This window comes from Mytilus edulis, chromosome 3 (assembly GCF_963676685.1).
Source record: "Mytilus edulis chromosome 3, xbMytEdul2.2, whole genome shotgun sequence".
Lineage (NCBI taxonomy): Eukaryota > Metazoa > Mollusca > Bivalvia > Mytilida > Mytilidae > Mytilus > Mytilus edulis.
This window is the reverse complement of record NC_092346.1, coordinates 86,173,750-86,195,683: the sequence shown is the minus strand read 5'-3', so window position 1 is coordinate 86,195,683 and position 21,934 is coordinate 86,173,750. Positions and strand designations below refer to the sequence as shown.

General features: G+C 32.6%; 1 protein-coding gene across 1 annotated transcript; it reads left to right on the top strand.

Annotated features, from left to right (window-relative positions):
• The first annotated feature begins 884 nt into the window (after positions 1-884).
• On the top strand, positions 885-21,644 carry LOC139514612 (uncharacterized). Its single transcript, XM_071304035.1, has 8 exons — positions 885-1,980; positions 11,105-11,192; positions 11,741-11,898; positions 12,773-13,082; positions 13,700-13,798; positions 19,287-19,387; positions 20,341-20,906; positions 21,279-21,644. The coding sequence occupies exons 1-8, from the start codon at positions 1,851-1,853 to the stop codon at positions 21,357-21,359; spliced, it is 1,533 nt and encodes a 510-aa protein (XP_071160136.1). The 5' UTR covers positions 885-1,850; the 3' UTR covers positions 21,360-21,644.
• The last annotated feature ends 290 nt before the right edge of the window (positions 21,645-21,934 follow it).

Genomic DNA, 21,934 nt, shown 5'->3' with positions numbered 1-21,934 from the left:
AGCTGTGGGCACTGTTTAGTATCATATTAACTGGTTTGAAAACAAAGTGCAATTTTAATTTTAGACAAAATTACGCAGGCGAAAGTATTATAAAAGTCGAAACCTTAAACTAGATGACCTCGCGAATTATTGTAAACGATCATGGGATAAAACTATATATGATTTTGAACTTTAGAACATTATTTTGTATATTGTTTGGTCTTTCTATAGATTATTGATTTGACAGCTAAATACACCATGGTAATCTTGCCTCATTAAGAATCATACCTGTTTTATACCTGCCAAACACCCCCTATCTGTAAGTTGAAAGTAATAGTTAATTCCTGACAAACATGTCCTATCTATACTGGAAGAATTATTAATGCATCGTTTGTTGACAAGTGGTTTTAATTATTTTGTGAAAAAATACCCCAAATAAATCACATTTTAGATTTTTGTTATCTAAATTTTAATTGATGCCTGTTTTTTTTTTTGGTAAAGACATATTTTTGAAAGTTTAGAAGATTTTTAAAAACCTGTATTGCACGAAATCATTAAGTCGCAGTGGTAATGTTTTTTTAAAAAAGTACAATACATGTGCCTTTACAACTGAAAAATATGCAAAACAGAAAGGATTTAAAACTTATTTTCCTCTCAATACTGTATTGAAATAAATTACGATTCAGTATTTCCTCCTCTCCGAGTTTTTTTAAGTAATCATCAGTAATGATTATATGACAAACTGTTGTCTTGCATACAAAAAATATGTGGCTTTAATCAAGTTTGGTCGTCATGCATATAAACAATTTGATTAAAATAAATAATATTCTGTAACGAAGTGACTTTGGTTTCTACAATATTCACATCATTGGCTTTGATATTGAAACATTCTTGTATCAAGCCTCATTGAATATTATATTCACGCATCTGTTTGGATCGGTGAATGTTTTTAAAGGACCATCAATAGATATAAATAAAGATGAAATTGTATAGGGACAATTTAATCCGGTGATAAAGTCAGTGCGTTTTTATAAACATTTTAAAAGTAAAATCACGTCAAAAAAGGATGATCTCCATAAGCTGGAAAATATATTTCAACTTTTTGTAAATCTTTCACTTCAAATATTAATTTGAAATCAAATTTGTTAGTATATGTTGTTTTCAATAGAATTGAAAACTTTCAACCGAAAATGACATTAAAAATTCAGGTTTTGAATGTCAATAATCATGACTACTTTGTATGTAATATTTGATATGCATTGATAAGACGCATAAAACCTTAAACATTGTTTACATCAGTTGCAGTATTGCAGTAGTTCAGTGCCCACAACAAGCCTAATTGTTTTGTTGCCGAAGCAGTGAAATGGTATTAGTGGGAATTTAAGTCGGATTGTAATGATTAAATCAATGTAATAAGCAACGACTCGAGAGCCGTATCATTTACTACCTTTTCTACAAAGGGTTGGAGTTAAATGCAGCATTGTTGTTATCTAGGATACAAGCTTCCTTTATGACAAAATTTATGGTCGAGTTTATTATTTTCCATTATATAGAGATGTAAATGTTCTGCAGGACAATTAATTCACTTATGTTTGTGTTATCGAGAGGGATCACAATTGTTGATGACCCTTGTTGTTTAATAAGGAAAGAAAAACAGTCACATGGCAACGGGGTCTAATCCGCTTCTATAATTTGGAGACAGAATCGAGAGGAATTGATTATTTCTTATACTTTATAAGAGCATGAGAAATAGATTTAGATTTTACTTTTGTTATTCGTGGAATGTAACAGGTATTAAATATAAAGCCTGGTGAATAAATGATAGATTTTCTTATTCAAGACTTTAAAGTATAAAACACATAAACAATAGAATGCCATCGTTTTATGAAAAAGTTGTTTCTGTTATCGAGAAACCAGAAAGTTTAAGAACAGATTTTGAGTGTCAAGAACTTATTGCATGGTTTAGGAATAAATCCAGTTTGTTTAAAACTTTAAAATCAGGTAAGAACATGAAGTTATTATTTAGAAACAAAATAATGGTAATTTTAGCAATGTCAGTACATTTGTAATTTCCGAATCCATGATCATAGTTTATTCAAGTGATTATATTACTAAATAGATAGTACATTTCATTATTACAAAACTTTTTCAAAAGTTTATTAATTATAAATGAAGTTTACCAATTGTTACATTAAAAGCCGATCAATTTTAACTTGAATACATACAGTGCAGTGCGATGCACTACTGTACCATCAATATTCAGGTGTATTTGATTGCCATTAAGAAGCGAACTTTAAATGACAGTATGAAATTTCGTGGTCAAATCAACCTTTTAAATGATGGGTAATGAAATGAAAAGAGAGCATTCTCAGTCAACAACTACCCCCCCCCCCGAAACACACACACACACCCACACACCCACATCACCCAAAACCCAATCCCCCACTAACACATACACACACGTTGAATAAAGCGCCAAGACAATAAAGCGCCAAGACAAACCCTTGTTGACAGAATACGTATTCGTGTTGGATTTAAGCTTTTTCATATGAATTCCCAATATGTTTTAAATCATCATTTGTTTCAATAACGTTATTTGACCGAAACAATTCTGGTCATCCAAGATATCTGAGGACATTAGTCAAGAAGACTTTATAGAGCCGAAATTGCTCAACGCCTAATCCTAATTAGAGTTATATGAGATAGGTCACAGTATCAAGTATCCAACGATATAAGGAGAGATGGGATGTTGATCATTTGTTACTGAGTGGAGGTCCAGGGGGGCTTCCGGGGGTTGGAACCCCCTTATTTTGACGATCTATGCATTTGGATACCCATTGGTGGCCTTCGGCTGTTATCTGCTCTTTTGGTGGTGTTGTTGTCTCTGACATATTCGCCATTTCCGTTCTCAATATTATTTGAATGGGGACATATAGTTGGACCCCATCCCTTAAACTCGGTTTGGAACCCCTTTTGGAAATGGCTAGATCCGGACCTGTTTGGGTTTATTTTGACAGCAAACCAATGACAAAACTACAAATAACCAACAAATATCTAGACACTAATTCTGCTGATCTCATTTATGTAAGTCAACACATGAATGAGGCCACTAAATGTAATTATTGTGATTGTGTTTAATCTTTGACTATTAAACCTAGTAATTTTTAAAACAAGCAAATCAGGGGACAATATTGCGTCAAACGTGTAGACCTATGTATGACATATATCTTATAAAAATTAAAATTAAAGATATCTTGAATACTTAATAAGATATCTTGTTAAATAAATAAGATATCTTCAAATTTGAATAAATATAAAAACGGCGTGCCATACCTATGTGCTTACTTCCTGCAATTTTGTAATACATTAAAGCGTAGTGAAATTGTATCAGTAACAATTATCAAATCCGGTAAATTAAATGTATTCTTTTTTTTTTAATATATTTAAATTCCAAAAAGATATTCAGTCATTAAAATTCCTTAAAATTGCCTTTCTGAAGAACAATAATCAGTCACGAAAAGTCATATATACGTTGCATTCCTTTTTAAATTACACCAAAGTAAGAAAAGTGCTCGCAAAGAGAAAATATGATGAATAACGTTGACCTACGCCAGAACTACTCTAACAATGATTATTTTTGTGGAACGAGCTATAACATTATGATTCATTCATGTAGGGATTTATCAATGAAATTGTGTTTAAACTTTAATCAAATTCACGAGATATTCTAGGGAAGACTATACATATAATATATACAAAAGTAAAACAAGAGCAAACGACTCTCATTAAGTTGACAAATGACTGAAATATAAAATTAAGGAGCAAATATTCTAATTTCCGGAAATTGATGATGATGGGTGTTTATAACGACCTTGACTGTCTTTACAGTCCTCGCACGGTCGGCTTTGGCTTGCGCCTTTTTGGGGCATTTAAAGCGGAGGAATTTGTTTTTGTTTTTATCATATAATAGTTGGAAAACTTTAAACTCCAAATTAAATTCAGTGCTAACATATCAACTGATGGTACAAATATTGCTGACTATCAGTTTGGTTGTATGCTCATTGTTGAAATCCGTACGACGACCGATAGTGGTTTAATTCCACATCATTTGGATTCTGGTATATAATAGTTGTCTCATTGGCAATTATATCTATTCTTCTTATTGTTATATTCTTGAAAGTATGAAGTGTTTCCCCAATTTGAAACACAACTTTCCAAGCCGCGTTCCAGCAAATGACAAGAAAATAATACTTAGCAACTTTGGTGCTTCCAAAGCGCTTTTCTTGATATACCTTTATCTGGAACTCTCACACTAAAGGAATATATTTGAAAGCCAAAGGGATGTATAAATTGTCGTTCAACGTAAAATATAATGTTGTACGTTAGAATTACGTTTCGTCTACAAAAGACTCATCAGTGACGCGGGAATAAATAATGGAGACGAAATCTTTTAATGTCTGAAGAATTTCTAAATTTGACAACGGAAAATTTAAGAACGGTTAATTTAAATGTCTGATAATGAAGTTTAATGTCAGAAATTAACCTTTCCGGAAACCATCGGCTGGTTCCCGATAGTGTTCTTGAAAGCCTTGTCTAGTTAAATACCGGAAAAGTTGCCAAAAACAAACGCTCTGAATGTTTTAAAGTTATTTAGAGTTTCATGAATAGAAAAAAAATTATTCCCAATCACATCTTCTTATTTGTATACTACAATAGTTGAAATAAGAACTAATTAGAAAATCAGATATTCCAAAATTAGACAGTTTCTGAAAGACAAGAGAGAGAAACATTCTCGATATACTTAGTAGCAAAATTTCTAGTCTTTTCGATGTATTGTTTTTAGGACTGGTCTGCCATATCGTGTAAGGTGAAGGAAATTCATTGTATAAAGGAATTCGATGAAAAACTTATCATAACCATTTTGTCCGGAAAAAATAAACAAACAACATTTGCAACGATATATATGTTCTATTTCCCCGACAAAGTGCATTCTGCGGTAAGGGTAAATACCCATCGGCTACAAATGCACAACTCATTACATGGACTGTTTGTTAAAGATACGCCGGTATAGAACAAAGCAGGTATATTCATATCTCATGAAACATGAATCTATTATTCTTATAAATAAAAAAAAATTGCATTATTATTATTATTATTTACTTTATTTCCTCTTATACAGAGATTATGTCATAACATATATATATATACACATTAGAACAAAACACATATTTAGACAGTTCAAAGTATCAAAGGAACATCAAATTAAGCAATCTTTATTGTCGCTAATGATCAGCAATTTATCGATAAAAGAGTTTACATGTGCTGTAGACATGCTTGACACAAATGTTTGAGAATACAATACTCTCGTCGTCATCTAGGTCGTATTTAGTGTCAACGGATAGAAGAGTGGCTGTGAATTCTAGAGATGATAGGCTGCCAATATAGACACTAAACTGGATTGTGTGTATGTTTATAATGTCTCTCCATGATTTATGTAAGTTAATGACTGGATGAATAAGTTTGAAAAAGTTAAAGTCGCTGTCGTTTGAAATCCTTTCTAGCCACTTCAATTGTTCAGTCTTGTGAATGTTTTGCGACACTACATTGTTCCAGACAATTTTTGAAGGAAAAGATCCAAGTTCAATAAGATTTTCAACATATTGCAAGAGATTGTACTTAATAAATAGTCTATACATATCAGGAATGAAACCAAGCTGATTGTCCACACATGTGTATTCAAACTCTAGTAGTCTGGCCATCATTATCTGCTTTTGTAGGTGAGCTGAGTTCAGTCTACATAATCTGCCGAAAAATAAAAGTTTGCATTTGTCAATATAACACCCAATGCAGAGCCATCCAAGAAGGCTGGTACAATTGTCTGATCTGGACCTTTTAGGTAATCCTTGTACTGCTTTACATACGAATCTGTGAGCTCGTTCGAGCAATAGTAATTCAGATTTGGTCAGATTGTTCCACAGTTCGCAACCATATCGTCCCCTCGTATAAGCTAATTGGTTTACAATTATTAATTATGTAGATGTATTCAAGATAGCTGGAAGGACACCAGAGTTCATAATGGAAATAGTAGTTGCACGTAACATATGACACGCATTAATCGTTTGTTCCATAGAATTAAAGCTACTCTCTAAGAGAATACCGAATGCCTTCATACTGTTCATCAGAACAACGATGACTTAACTGTTGCGTTCGATAGCTATAGTGTCTAATTACCTCCTGCATAGTAAAAGATGCATGTGTACTGCATAAAAAATTCTAATATGCCATTTGTGTCGGATGCTGAAAGTTTTGTTGAAGAGGTTCTAAATGAGGTACAAGCATTTTCTCGAAAATCTTTGATATGCAGCTTGTTAGCGATATACCTCGGAATGAATTTGGGTCCGTTTTGTCTTTATTCCCACCTTTGATCAGTGGAATTATAACAGTTGATTTCCAATCAACAGGTAAATAACAGTTTTGAATTATTAAATTGAATAAGGCGCACAAATGATTTTGTAGTTGTTTTCCAGCATACTTTACGTGTTCGTATGAAACCTTATCAAAACCAGTAGATTTATTATTCTTTAACTTTTTACAAACATCATAGACTTCGTCATATTTAAACTCCGTAATATTGTCACTGACTGCTCTAATGACGTTTCGAATATCAGCAATTGTTTGTTTCATGCTTTGTTCTCTTTCAGGATTGAGCAAAGTTCTGTCGGTTTTGAATATAGATTCAAAGTGGTCGGCCCAAGCCTCATGTATATCATTATCTTCGGCATATGTACGTCCATTCATGCGAAGTTCACTGTAAATAACCTTTTGTTTTCTTCGACTTTTGAGAACTGACCATACGTATTTCTGGTCTGAGTCTATAGATTCTTCGAGTTTTTGTGCACAGTCTTTCATATAAGCATTATATGCGAGTTCTAATTCCTTCCGGAAATCTCTTTTTAGCGTCCTTGTATGCTCTGAGGAAAGAGTTGTTTCTATTGTGTATTTTGCCGTTTGCAATCCAATCTGCACGACGCTTTCTCATATATGCATGATTACTTTTTACAGTGTTCGTCCAATACGGTTTAAGATGTTTGGCGAATCTTTTATGTGGTAATGTATCATGGTCGGAAGTCATTATTGCATCCACAATAGTCCTGTAGTATGACTCAATAGTTTCTGCGGTTGCAGGTGAGGATGGCGCACAGACACTCCAAAGATTTTGAGATACGGCAAAAGAATAGTCCGTGATTAAATTAAGTTCAATCGCCTTTGTCCAAGAAACTTTTTCACTTAACTGTGTTAAAAGTGGATTCTGATTCATCCTGTCTGATCTACGGTTAATTTCCATCATGCATATTATAGGTTTATGGTCCGACACGTTGAATATATCTTCATCAGGAATACAAACTTCGGATATATAACAAATGTTCTCTCTTTGAGTTATTATGTGATCTATAGCAGTTTTTGGACCACCATCGTAAGACTGAAAGGTATGTATAGGCCCAATGGCAAACATTAGTGTGTGAAGTGAGACAGTACTAGTCGCCTCTAAGTGTGTATTCAGTAAGTTACTCCTTCTATCATCCACAAAGTTATATAGCGGTCCTTCTATCTTGCAACTGAAATCGCCCAATAAGAAGACAGTTCCAATGTTTGTATATGCACGGTAGATATCCATTAAATATTCAAATTCATCCACAAACAAATTAAACGGCTGTGTCGTAGCAGGTAAGTATACGGAGATTAGAAAAACACTAGGTTGACCCGGAAACTGTATTTCAATACCACATATTCGATTACTTTCAATATCAAGTTCTATTATGAATGGACATAATAGTTTGACACTAAAAATGCAACTCCACCACGAAAGTTACAGTTGTACAATTCAGGATGATAATTATCTACACTTTTCCCGTACGCTCGATAATTCGAATCAACTGTGTTTAAAAAATGAAATTACGATTTCCGCAGCCAATGTTCAGCTATTGCAATAGCATCAATTTTCAATTCGCTCAAAATATCTGTTAAGTAAGGCACTGCGGACATAATACCGCGACAGTTCCAGCATGCAACTTTCAAATCCATGATTTAATATGTGGGTCTTGAGTAATATCCTTTTCTGATCTGAACACAGACCAAGGAAGCCAGTCTTTCATGAAAACTCCCGGTGGCCAAAAAGACGGACCACGAATCTTACATTCATCTTGGGCGTCAATATTCACTTATACTGAAGCGGTCCTTCTCATTTGCTTATCCAAATAACGTAGGTGAGTTACTCGAATGCCATTTTGTGATAAATACGTCCTCATTCCGGTTTCAGTAGACGATTTATTGATCCTACCTATATAAAACCGTTTAACTTTGCGAATAGAGTTTTTGACAAAACCACTAAAAATTGACGATTGAGTTGGACGACATGTAGATCGTGGGAAGTGTACTGGAATCGATTGATCGCTTTCATTTTGCAACATTTTTTATTCAGCATAAGACAAAGAACGGTTATGTTTTAAACTTTGCTTTGTAATATTGGCAGGCATTTCAATTATCACGTCGTTGCTGTCATTTGAGACGTTAACGTTGATCTTTTGTGTATTGATTTTTGGTTTTCTGAACAAGTAGAATGTATGGCTTCAGGTTCTGTATTGTTTGTGATATTTATAGTTCTATGCACATCCGGCGGTGCTAGTTCTCTAGAGCAGTAAGAAGAATCCAATGTAGATATATTCTCCATGAGGTCCATTGTTGTTGTCAGAATATTGGCATAACTTTTGCTAGTCTTGTCGAGGCAATTAACATCTTTTTCTGTTTTGCTCAACCGTTTGCGGATGTCAGTTATGGACTGAGAAAAAGATGAACTCTTTTCTTGTGTTGATGCTAATGTATCATTAATTTCCTTACCTTTGTCATTAAGCAGGTCAGTTTTGGCTTTTGTACTCTGAACACTGAGAAAACGTGTATTACTGATCTGATTGATTCTTGATGATTCAATTTTGACATCGTTTTGAAGCCCCTTATAGTTCTTTGATAGTATCGCTGTGTCGTTCTTGAGTTTTCCAGATTCATGTTTCAGCTGATCCCAATCCTTCGCAGAATTACTTGGCTTTTTGTCAAGATCAGACGAAGCCTTTTCTAATTTGGAGATAACTTCATTATGTGAGTCACATTGAGAATTCTGTTGCGTAAATTTAATCTTAAACTTGCTAAGCTGATGATCTGAGTTTTCGAACGTGTTCCGCAATGCGGTTATTTGATTTTGAAAGTTCTTGAAACGTTCCTGATTTTTAAAAATAATATCAAGTAACTGTTTGTTTTCCTCTGTCAGCTTGAATGCTGTATTATTAAAGTTTTTAATTTCTTGGATATGATCCCTTTTTAAGGAGTTGATCTCTCGTTCTAGGCGAATAACAGTGTCTTTAAGTCCAAGAGAAGTAATAAAAAAGTCAGAATGCGATTCATCCTCCACGACAGATTGTTTTCTTGAATACACGTTCTGAGATTTCACATTCAAAACTAACTTCAAGTCATCGTTAAATTCAACCCTTGAGGCCAAGTGTAATAGATAGCAATCGTTTCCGAGCTTACCCTCAATCGGTTCACTGGATGGTTTTCTCTGACCGAGTCGCTTTTTAAGACTAGCATTCCTGTATGGAAAACATTTCTGGCGCTTAGCAATATTTAGTAACTCATATCGAATTGTTTCAATATCAATATTACGTCCCCTGCATTTGTCTACTAAATTCGACACAAAAGTATCTCTAGGCAGCGAGGCAAGGGTATCATTCATGTAAATGTGGGGTTTTTTTTTCATTCAAAGAAAATTGACAATATACCAAAGAAAGAGTGATTTTGTAATTGTTTTTCATCTTTATCCTTTATGTCTGACCTTCCATCTTTATAGTTTCTATTTGACTTTCCATAGACATTAGAACAAGAAAAAAATATCGTTTCAACAGTCATCTTGTTATAGTTAACAAGTGAAGGGTTTTTCATCTTATTGTCATAATAATCTACTCCCACATCCTTTCATAAACTTAAAACGATATAAAATAATATTTAACATGTGGATAAACATGTTTAGAATATTTTGTCATTGAAGATTTTTAATAGAATATTTGGTAATGAGTTTTTAATGTGTTTTGAATTGATACAGTCAGCCGTCATAATGGGACATTATGAACTCATATTCACCTTTATTGGTGTTTGACAAAATGCATTTAAGTGTTAAATAATTTATTGGTATGCAAAAAGCATTTTTTTTTTGTTGCTTTTGATTTATTTCTTCGCGTCAAAATAAGGATTTTTTTTATCTTATGACGAGTTAAAACTACGGTTGGAAGACTTGCATCTATAGCTACGCGATTCGCAGAAAAATGTTACTACCCATAGGATTTTAAAAAGTAAATTGATGAAAAAATAAAAAATATTGCCATTACTTAATTCAGACACATATGTGCTGTAAAAAGAAAATTACGTTGGTGGTATATACACATACCAATATGCCTTGGCGTTGTCTGTTTGTTTCCGACATATGAGGTAAATGCCCCTCTGCGTGGTATCTTTCGCCCCTTTTATAGAATTCAATTGGTTAAATTTTCCTTCTTCCCTTATAAAGGATGAATATAACCTTATTATTTAAGTTAGACCAATCTGTACAAAATGACACAATATTTCACAAATAACAATTACTGCTATAACCCGAAAAAATTCCCCCCCCCCCCCCCCCCCCCCCCCCCAGTGAGTGGCATACAGATTTCTTGTAAGGCCTGATTATATATATTAATCAAATAAATATGAGTTATAAAGCACGAGGAAAATTGATTATAAGATACATTAATTCTCAAATATGCGGGACGAATCCTGCTTATTAATAATACACATCACAGGCACATCACATCACAGGCACCAAATTAAAGAATTTGTCATCGGTATTCGAAAGACTACTTTGATATCCCAATCCCACTTTTGGCCATTTTATTGTATTGTTAAAAACTGTGTGATATATAATGGAAAAAAGCTTTTTCCATGATACTAGTCTATCAGAAAAGTAATAAATTATGTTTCATATTTTTCAGTGCAAACCCGTAATAAATCATGTATAAATGTCTGTGATTTTTTTTTTAAATTTTAGATATTGTGAAGGATGTAATTCGTCACTGTATCTTCATGCGAACAAATGAGGACAATGTAATCATCAGGCAGGGTGACAGTGGTGACAGGTAAATTATTGTTCGCTTCCTTGTATTTTATGGAATGATATTATAGTGGCAAATTTTAACACCAGGTATAATTTGGTTGCTGTACTCTGCTACGAAGACTACAGTACCACAAAATATATCTTTATACTTGTTAAGCAGGCCATCGTTTAATACTTTAATGATTTAAAATTCTATGCAGATAAAAGTCAATGGACTCATAGAAGCCATACGGTGAACAGAAAAAAATAAGAAGTGGTCATTGATTTTTAAATGTCGTACTTTAGAAGAAATCACAGCTTTCTTCTATTTCAAGTTCAAATGACAGGATATGTCCAACAAAATTAACTAATAATATCGATATGTTTTGCAGGCTATATGATATTTTAATAGGCACAGCTTTCTCCTATTTAAAGTCCAAATAACAGGATCTAACCAACAAAAAAACCTAATAATATCTGTATGTTTTTCAGGCTATATGTTATTTTAAGGGGCACAGCTTTCTCCTATTTAAAGTTCAAATAACAGGATATAACCAACAAAAAACCTAATAATATCTGTATGTTTTTCAGGCTATATGTTATTTTAAAAGGCAGGGTTTCAATCTATGTTGTTCAAGACAAAGAAAATGATCAGGAAATACGTCAGCATGTGGAAAAAGTTCTCGCAAAAGCAAAACTTGATAAGTTACTTGATAGAACACAGCTCGGACAACATGTATGGACCTCAAGTTAGTTTTTAATGAAACATTGATGTGACATGTCCGTCCTATTTCTACCAAAATTATATACAATTAACGTTTTCCATTTCCATAGATTGAACGTGTTGAGCTTGGGTCGTTTTAATGTAATGGCAGAAGGTTTTTATTTCAATACCAAGGGTTTACAATATGGATATATTTGAACAAATAATAATTGCAGTACTTTAGTATCTGTCTGAACAACCTTGAAACAAGTAAAACGTATATTCTCTCTCTATTGAGGAAATCACCTGGTGCTTCTGGATTTTTAGCTGAATTCGACTTTTCTTTTATTAGAAGTCTTTTATTTGCTGATACCTCATCACTTGTACATGTAGTATATGTCTTATAATATCATTATGTATGTATGTATATGTTTCTGTATACCATCGTATCAACAAAGGTTTTCTCAGAATACATAAGTATATAGGAATATTTACCAACCAAGATATGAATGAAACCGATGGAATGGCATGAGCACAGGCACTCGTCTTGTTATACCTTTATATAACACGTTTTTTTTTCTGAGACGAGTGCCTGTGGGCATGAGTTACGAATGAAGCAAGACTTGGTGCATCGATCGGGTTATCGTCTTCTGCTATGCCAGGCTTAGTCAAGACTGTCATAAATATACACATGCTTCTTGGCTAGTTGTTTGGAAACAAATAAACAGGATGGTTAGCTTTGTCCAGCTTTTCAAAATATGCGCCTGTCACCAATAGTTAATTAAGGCCACCTTTTAGAACAGTAGATATTTTTATTTAAAAGCTTAAGTTTAAACGATATCTTCTCATGATTTAGAATCTTCATTTACGCTACAAATGTAAAAATGATTTATGTAAATGTCCGTCTTGATAACTTGTAGATGAGGGTCAGGCATTTGGAGAAGTTGCTCTGATTAAGGAGGATTGTGTGAGAACTGCCAGTGTTGTGACAGATGAAGACACAGATTTAATGGTTGTCGACAGAGCATTGTATAATAGATCTGTGAGGGATGTCCTTGAGAGAGAATTCCATGAAAAGACTGAATTTGTAGAGAATAATCCCTTATTTAAACAATGGCTGCCAAAAATGAAGAAATCAATGACAATTGCTTTACAAAAGGAAACAATGCATTATGGAAGTCCTGTTGTGCGACAGGGTCAGCCAGTCGAGAACATATTTTTTATGCTCAGGTTTGAGTTGATTAATATTTTAACAAATGAAGTAAAATTATTTTAATGAGTTGAATGTGTTTGTGCAAAAAAAAGAATATTTTTGATATAGGCGTGATTTTCCGTTGATAAATAAGATAGCCCAGTCACCCTGACTTTCAAATGTTTTGACTTGGGCGTCCCTGTTCAAATTAAAGCCAGAAAAGGGCATCAGATGCACATAATTTAGAAAATGTTATTTTCATTTATGATACATTTATTTTTGGGGGTGGGCAATAGGGGTTCAGGAACTGCTACTCGAAAAAGATTACACTGAAAAGGTACAGACATTTTGCCATACAACATGTTGACTACAAGCTCTTTTGGGGGTATTTGAAAGAGTCCTTTATATGCTAAGAACGTGACAGTTCTCTACATGAGGCAGCGCTTAACAACCATATTTCAACAGGACGTGGCTGTGTATTTATACATCCCACACAACAAGCGAACGTCCATGTAATTTTTATAGTACCAATCAGAAGAGATACTTGAACCCCGAGGTTTACTCCGGCCGGATGGGGATGATGGTGACGAAATAGTCTAAAATATTTATAACAAATATATATATATCAAAATTCTAGCTTTATGTTCATTTTCAGAGGAGAAGCAGAGGTGATAGCAGACCAAGCTTCACATAAGACACAATATCCTGAAATCTGGGGAGAACTCCAACGAATATTACCAGATCTTCTTCCAAAGTAAGAATATGGAAAATAGTTTTGAGAAGTGTGATATCTATAATAATTGGTATGCAATTCATGATTACAAATAGAACATATAATTGATAAATCAGCTACTGATTATTGCTGCAAATAGTCTATTCTGAATTTGCCCTAAGTACAATGATGTAATACAGATCCTTCTTGATTCCATTACCTCCATTGCTGATAATGTTGATATAAATATTGAATTATTACTTTTTGGAAACAGATTATTTTCATATGATATGAATATTGCTATTTTTAAATCTGTTCATAAATATATCAGTAACACTCAACGTTTTGTTTGAAACTAACTTATTTTTTGTTTCATTTAGTTTTTTTTTTTTTTTTTTCCTCCACTTAAACATTAATTCATTTAATCCACTAAGCAAGCTTAGTGTCTCTTTCAAGCCATATATATATATTTCTAATGACTTATAAAGTATATTTGCATGTTTCAAGGTTCTTGAATACATGATGAGTAATTGCCTATATACATAAATATACTTTGCATTTAGTAAGTAACACTATAAACATATATTTGCTCGTGTGTGCTCATAAGTAGCATGCATGTTCCACTATATTGCATTATTTTAATACAGTTGTTATAATTGAATTATACCTTGAACATGTAATATGGAGAGAGCTTGTATAGGCTGTGCCTGTTGCTCAATCCTTTTTATATCTTAATGAATAAAATATGTTTAAAATCAAATTCTGAATTTGATGAGACCATGTATGGTGGATATGGTTTTATTGCAACTTCTTTTGATATACCAACTAACTCATGTGAAAAACTGAATCAAATCTAGAAAGATATCAAAACCTCATGGGATTTGAATATCTAAGGGGATTTAAAAGTTTTCGATAAAAAAAAAATAACACAAATTTCCTCAATGAAATATCCAAATATTAATTTGCAACATATTGTTTTTGAACACAATTTGGACATCATTTTTCATAACTACAAACTTTGGTAAAATTTTACATTGAAAGACAACTTTTAAGTTAATTAATTTCTTTTGGAAAGATATTGTATAGATCAGCATTTCGAATAGGTCTGGATTTTGTGAAGAATTTCTTATATATGTTTTGTAAAAATACTAAACTTACAAAATTGCATTTTTTGACTATTTGTTGGCACTTAGAATTTGGGCATACGTATTGTTTTATGAAATAAGTCATAAAAGTTTCAAAGTATACAATAGAGTTGTTAATCTCTACGTCATGTTTGTCTTTAATTGATGTTTGTCTCATTGGTAATCACATACTACGTCCTCTTGGTTTACATAAATCTGGGATACTGTGCATTACATTGGAAATTGAATGGCATTTGAAAATGATGCGCAATAGTTTCAGACTTAAAACCCAAATTTCCTTTTATTCATGTACATTTTAGTTCATGGTTTTTCGTCCCCGAGGGTATCACCAGCCCAGTAGTCAACATGAATATCAGTAATGTGGTCATTTTTATAAATTTCCTGTTTACAAAACTTTTTCGAAAAACTAAGGATTTTCTTATCCTAGGCATAGATTACCTTAGCTGTATTTGGCACAACTGTTTGGAATTTGGGATCCTCAATGCTCTTCAACTTTGTACTTGTTTGGCTTTATAAATATTTTGATATGAGCGTCACTGATGAGTCTTATGTAGACGAAACGCGCGTCTGGCGTACTAAATTATAATCCTGGTACCTTTGATAATTATTTTATATGCACATTTAGTTGTTTTTCATTAGGAATATTAAAACTCTAACGGGAAATTTCTAATTATTCATTAGACCAGATGAAAAGTTTCAAGGGGTAATGGCTCTCAACAATTTTGCAATGGTTTTTGTCCGGCTCTTCCCATAGGAAAATTTAAAAAGTCTCATTTAAATCTTATGGTTATACAAATTGGAACTATGTTAATTTCCGAAGCTTCCATAGTAAGTCTAGATTAGTCCATGGACGATGTAAAAGCTGTATGTGAACCAACGACGTTATGGTTAAAGTCATATAGGATTGCTGGTTTTATAATTTTTTACAACATTGTTAGTAATCGTATACCCGATGCATGTTGATTACATTTCTCAACACTTTGAATAATCTAGATAAGATCCATAAATTGATAAAACGAGTTTTTTGTATCAAAACAGGATATAAAATTCGAATAATTTTAATAATTGTTATTACATCAAAGTACTAGATTTTTTAGAGTGATTTTTAAATTTATGTATTAAATACTTTTACTTAAAGTAATTAAAAAACTATTTTGATGCTCTTTTCTCCATTCATGTATGCATGAAATGTATCCCAAAAGTTATTATATATATAAATAGTTATAATAAAAAAAACCATTTTAAATAAAGTATATAAATCAAACTTGTTTACCTTACAAATTGTGACTTGGATGAAGAGTTGTCTCATTGGCACTCATACCACATCTTCTTATATCTACATACATACATAACATGAAATACTGTTTATATACAAATCTAATGTTTCCATTAGAAAAGTTATTACATTTAAAAATTGGTTGGGCTTTTGCTGACATATTTTCACAATAAGGTTATCTTCAAAATGTATTTTCGCTTTAATAAAATTCATAGTATTACATATTCATGTATGTACTTACTTACAACATTATGTGATATTTCGAAATATTTCCTTTTATTTGTTAGGTATTTTAAAAACTAAAGTAGAAATGTTTAGATATGATGTAAGAAAGTGGTAAACAACAATCTCATCGAAGTAAAAACAGGAATTATCATTTCCTCTCCATAATGTTATTTGTTAGATATGTTAACATTGGCAGTTGCGTTTAAATTAATACAATTAACTTTAAGTTTGTTATTCTCAACCATCAGGAAAATAGTCACATTATCTATTTTGTTCCTTAGTGGTTGAATAAAAGGTCTGTTTTCCTTACATGCAATATGTTCGCACACTCTCCTAATAGCGGATGTCAGAAATATTAAAGCTTGATACAGAAATAGTTCGGATACAGCTTGATTATATAATTGTTACTTTGATGCAACATTCGAAATGTCAAAGTGTTAAGTGGGGACACTTATCTTGTTTTCAAGCAGTTGAATTTGAATTAGATTTGCAATTTGGTAATTTAGATAACTAGCTACAACATGCTACAATGTTTTATATCGATGACTTTCAATACTCCTCTCAGATTTATTTAACCTCGTTAGTAATTTTAAAAACATATCAAATTGTCACTGAACCAGACATTAGGTATACATGTGGAGCATGTATACATGCTCCCAAGTCAGGAGTCTCTGGCCTTTGTTAGTCTTGTATTATTTTTGATTTTAGTTTCTTTTGTACAATTTGGAGTTTCGCTGCATTGAAGACCGGTTGGTGACCTTCTGCTGTTGTCTTCTCTATGGTCGGGTTGTTGTCTCTTTGACACATTCCCCATTTCCATTCTCAATTTTATTTATAGAATGGATTGCATATACCTTTACATACTTGAAAGTTCTTGCACTCAAAATAATTGACCATGTACAAATGGATTGCATGATTAATTCTAGCAACATCATATCGTAAAAAACATTAAAAACAATTGTAATGAAATCAATCCTAAATGACATCTCTTTGTTTGAACGGAATGTTAATTGCTTCAACGTCCCGTAGGAGTGATAGGGCACGTTACATAGGGTGGGCATACATATTGGCAACATTATTTCGGTCCTTAAAAAAATACTCGTCTTTCCAGTACCACTCCAAATTTTCTTATCTTCATCTCACTTATCAGGGCCATTTCTTTGTTGCACAGTTTTATTTGTTTTCTTCTTAAATGCTTTTTTCGGACGTTGAATTCAGACAATGGCTAAATAGTTTTAACCATATAAATAATATATTTTTAAATTTCCTTAACAGAAATTAGTTAATGCGCAAACTAATATCCGTTGTGCTTATTTATATGCAGTCTTGCATGCATGCATGTTCAGTACAGGTAAACGATAAGGGGAATAAAAAAATATACGGCAACTAAGATTTATTTTGTAATATCCGTTACATGAACTTGTTTTCTTAAACTACAGTAACTGTAGCAACTTCCCGGGACAGAGTTGACCATAGACGAGTTTAGCCCTTCTGTTTACACTGTTTTAGTTGTATGCCATGGAATGTTTTATATTTTGTCATTCCAATACTAGTACTTTGATCTCGAGCAAACCTTATAAAGATCATAAAAAGTAAAATAACAAAAATACCGAACTCCGAGGAACATTCCAAACGCTCAATCACATCAAACGAATAAATAACAACTGTCATATTCCTGTCTTAACTGGTACGGGCATTTTCTTATGTAGAAAATTGTGGATTAAATCTGGTTTTAAAGCTTGCTAAACCTCTCGTTTGTATGACGGCCATTATATTGAAAACTATGTGTCACAGTAATAGGTAAAAATGATAAAAATATGGGTATTTGCATGAGGGAGTTTAAGAAACACGTGCTGTGCGCCCATACGAAGTTTATTGAAAAAGTGTTCCTGTTTTAAGCAGGATGGTTCATGGAAAGGTTTACTTCGGTTGCAAAATTCAACTCAAGTAAAGTGAACTCGTTGCAATTTTATTTGGACTCTGAACAACTGCATTTCCTTCTTACTTATAAACCGTTATTCAAAGTTTATAGTCGTACTGCTTTTGAATTTATTACCACACCAAGTGTAAAAACATAAAAAAAAAAAACTAATTTTGCGTTACTGAAAAAAAAAGATCCGAAAATATGGGATAAAATTTCTTCGTTGTTCGATTTCATTTATTCTAGGTGTAGTTTATTTATAAGTCTGGTATCTTTGATAACTATTTACACAACTGGGTCGATACCACTCCTGGTGGACGTTTCGTCCCCGAGGGTATCACCAACCCAGTAGTCAGCACTCCGGTGTTGACATGAATATCAATTATATGGTCATTTTTGTAAATTTCCTGTTTACAAAAGTATGATTTTTCGAAATACTAAGGATGTTCTTATCCCTGGCAGATATCCGTAGCCGTATTTGGCATAACTTTTTGGAATTTGGTTCCTCAATGTTCTTCCACATTGTACTTGTTTGGCTTTATAACAATTTTGAACTGGGCGTCACTGATGTGTCTTATGTAGACGACACGCTCATCTGGAGTATTTAATTATAAGCCTGGTACCTTTGATAACTTTATATGTACCTACACTGACAGGGTGTCTTGGTTTATTAAGATGCTATTAAATTGAAACTACAAGGTTTCGCGTTCATTTCACAAAAAAGTACCCTCAGCTATATACACGCGTTACAAAAGATTAATTTTTCTAATTTGTAATGCGTCATGTAATCATGAAAAAACATTAACAACATTGATAATCGATCATAAGTAATCGATATTTGTTAACCCTTCAGTTGTATGATACCATAATATTATATTGATATTCTATGTAGAAAAATGTTTCCTGTTAAGGATTGTTTATTATAATTACTGTGTTATTAATTCTTTACTTATCTTACTTCAGAGATAATGGTATTAACTACACACCTTATGAAACCCTACAACGACGACGCACATCCCATCGGCCTTATCAGATGTGTCTTCTAGGAGCAAATGAAGTGGTCGGTAAGTGTCATTGGAAGTCTGTTCATGCAGTACTTATAATACAAATATAAGAATTTTCTTTGTTTTTTATTTATATTTTGAAATAATGTGTTAAGACTAATAGAGACCGGAGTTGCTTTAACGTATAGCAGTAATGCTGAACTACTCAAATAAATTGGTCCATAATCATGATATTACTACAATATTACTGTGACTTGACTGTAGGTGTTGCTCTCCACCTATTGCAACTTATTCAAAAATTCTGACCAAATTGCAGTTTGATTTATCAGAAATTTGAGCAATACTAACAGTCAAAAGTAAAATAACAAACTCCGAGCAATATTCAAAACGGAAAGTCCCTAATCAAAGGGCAAAATCAATCGACAAAACACATTAAGCAAACGGACCACAACTGTCACAGTAATACAGATAACAATTATCAGATAGTTGCTTGAAAAAATATGAAAAATGTCGGTCATCACAGCTTAATAATTATAAGCAAACTCCATTTTTTTTCAAATGTATTCCTTCTATTGCTGTTCAACTTTATAAGGTATTTGTATATATGAGAATTTGCAGAGAAAAATTGAACCTACCTTAAAAAAAATATTTCAATTTAGCAGAAACTGTTAGTTGAAAAAATTGACGTTGAAACACATTTAGTTCATTCTAGCTACCTATAAGTTGGTAAAACTCTTTTAAAGAAATGTTACTTAATGAGAACATGCATTTTTCTGTCAGTTACCATACATCAATGAAAAACTAAAAATTGATTGAAAGTATGCTCACAATTCTTCCTATCATTGACCAGTACACTCACTTGTAATTCTGTAATCATTGTCATTTATAAAATCTATCTGAAAACATTAGTACATAATCTTGGGAAAACCTTACTGTACGTAGAAATATTTGATATTCAAGAGTTTTGCAATTTACAGTTCAAAAAAAATATTCGTATTGGTTATATTTATCAGGTGCTGTTGAAGTTATTGTTGGACTCAAGACTCACCTGGAAACAACAACTGTCACAAGGGAATCTGATGTATTGGTTCTGAGCACCAACAATTACAACAGACTCTTCAACCGGAAATCGTCTGCTAGATCAGTTGACATGCTGAAGGAGATGCTTTGTCAGCGATACTTTATGTATATACATCGTTCAAACCTATCTGTGATAGACGCAACTTTCCTGAAATATTTAACAATAAAGATGTTGGACACTGAATCTATAAAATTACTGAAGACTAGACATAACAAAAAGAACGAATTTACGGAACATGATTTTTACGAAGCTTACAGAATTTTCAAAAAAATGGAAAAAGAAAATGACAGCATTATCAGTTTAATGAAAATACTTGATATTAATTTTCTTTTCTTTGATACAACATTGCCCGAATTAGAGACAAGTAAAAAAGTGCTGACTGATTTAGAATACAGAATGACACAATGGAGAGAAAGGAGTAAAGGAGAGGAAAAACCGGGCACTTCAACTTCTAAACATATCAAAAACGGAAAACCAAGAAGAAAATCAAGTTCTGATGTAAGAATTATGTTCTAGTTTATTTTGCATTTACCATTTTTACCTATAAAGTTTTTTATTTTATTTTTTTCCTGTTTTCTCGTGACAAGCAAATGAGATTTAAAAGTAAAACATAGTTTCCTCCGTTATAGAATCAGACAAAGACCGCTTGAATTTCAGAGACTTCTGAGATTAAAAATATTCTTCATCTATTCTTTAATCGTTATTTTTCCGGCGGTTTTATATACTTGTAAAAAGTTGTTAATCAAACTACATCGATTGAGACTTGTCTTTTCAGTTGATAAAAGTTAATTGTGATTATTTTGTCGGGTTCTATGTCATTTCAATAACGAATGTTTCCAAATTACACACTATCTTGTTTGTTATTTGTAGGTTTCACACAGAAAAAGAGGCACTTCTTCTGCAAGCAGTCAAAAATCAGGGACCTCAAGACACAAAACGACACATTCATGAGAAGAGAGGAAAACCCTGATGTAGTCAGATATCATTTCCATGTAGATGCAAATGAACTGTTTCGTGTACCTGTATTGTGTTCTTTCGGATTGGCCAAAAAATTGTAACTGCTATTACATGGTACAAGTTTTGTCATTGATGACAAAAGGTGGATGCCGATAGCTGGCATTTACGTTGCCATATTATTTATTAATTTATATTGCCGAAATGAAGATTAAACGCAGACTGTTGTTAACAGATTTGTTGTACTCAGTAGTTAAATAAAGTCTTACTAAATACATGTTACATGCTTAAATCTTAGTTTTTTATATAATAAAAAGGCAGAAAAACATTGTGGGAGATTGTACTGTGACCAGTCATTTTTGAGTCAGATAATTGTCTTTTTAAATAATCAAATTCTTTAATTTGTGCAAAAAGTAAAATCACAAAAATACTGAACTCGAAGGAAAATTCAAAACGGAAATTCCCTAATTAAAATGCAAAATCGAGAGATAAAAAACATCAAACGAATGGACAACTGTCATATTCCTGACTTGGTACAGGCATTTTCTTATGTAGAAAATGGTGGATTGAAC

What these genes read in the sequence shown, in the direction of transcription:
- LOC139514612 (XM_071304035.1), top strand. Translation starts at nt 1,851, where the DNA reads ATGCCATCGTTTTATGAAAAAGTTGTTTCTGTTATCGAGAAACCAGAA. An exon ending in GTTTAAAACTTTAAAATCAG is followed by an intron (nt 1,981 to 11,104) that starts GTAAGAACATGA and finishes TTTAAATTTTAG; the next exon opens with ATATTGTGAAGGATGTAATT. An exon ending in GAAGAAAATCAAGTTCTGAT is followed by an intron (nt 20,907 to 21,278) that starts GTAAGAATTATG and finishes TGTTATTTGTAG; the next exon opens with GTTTCACACAGAAAAAGAGG.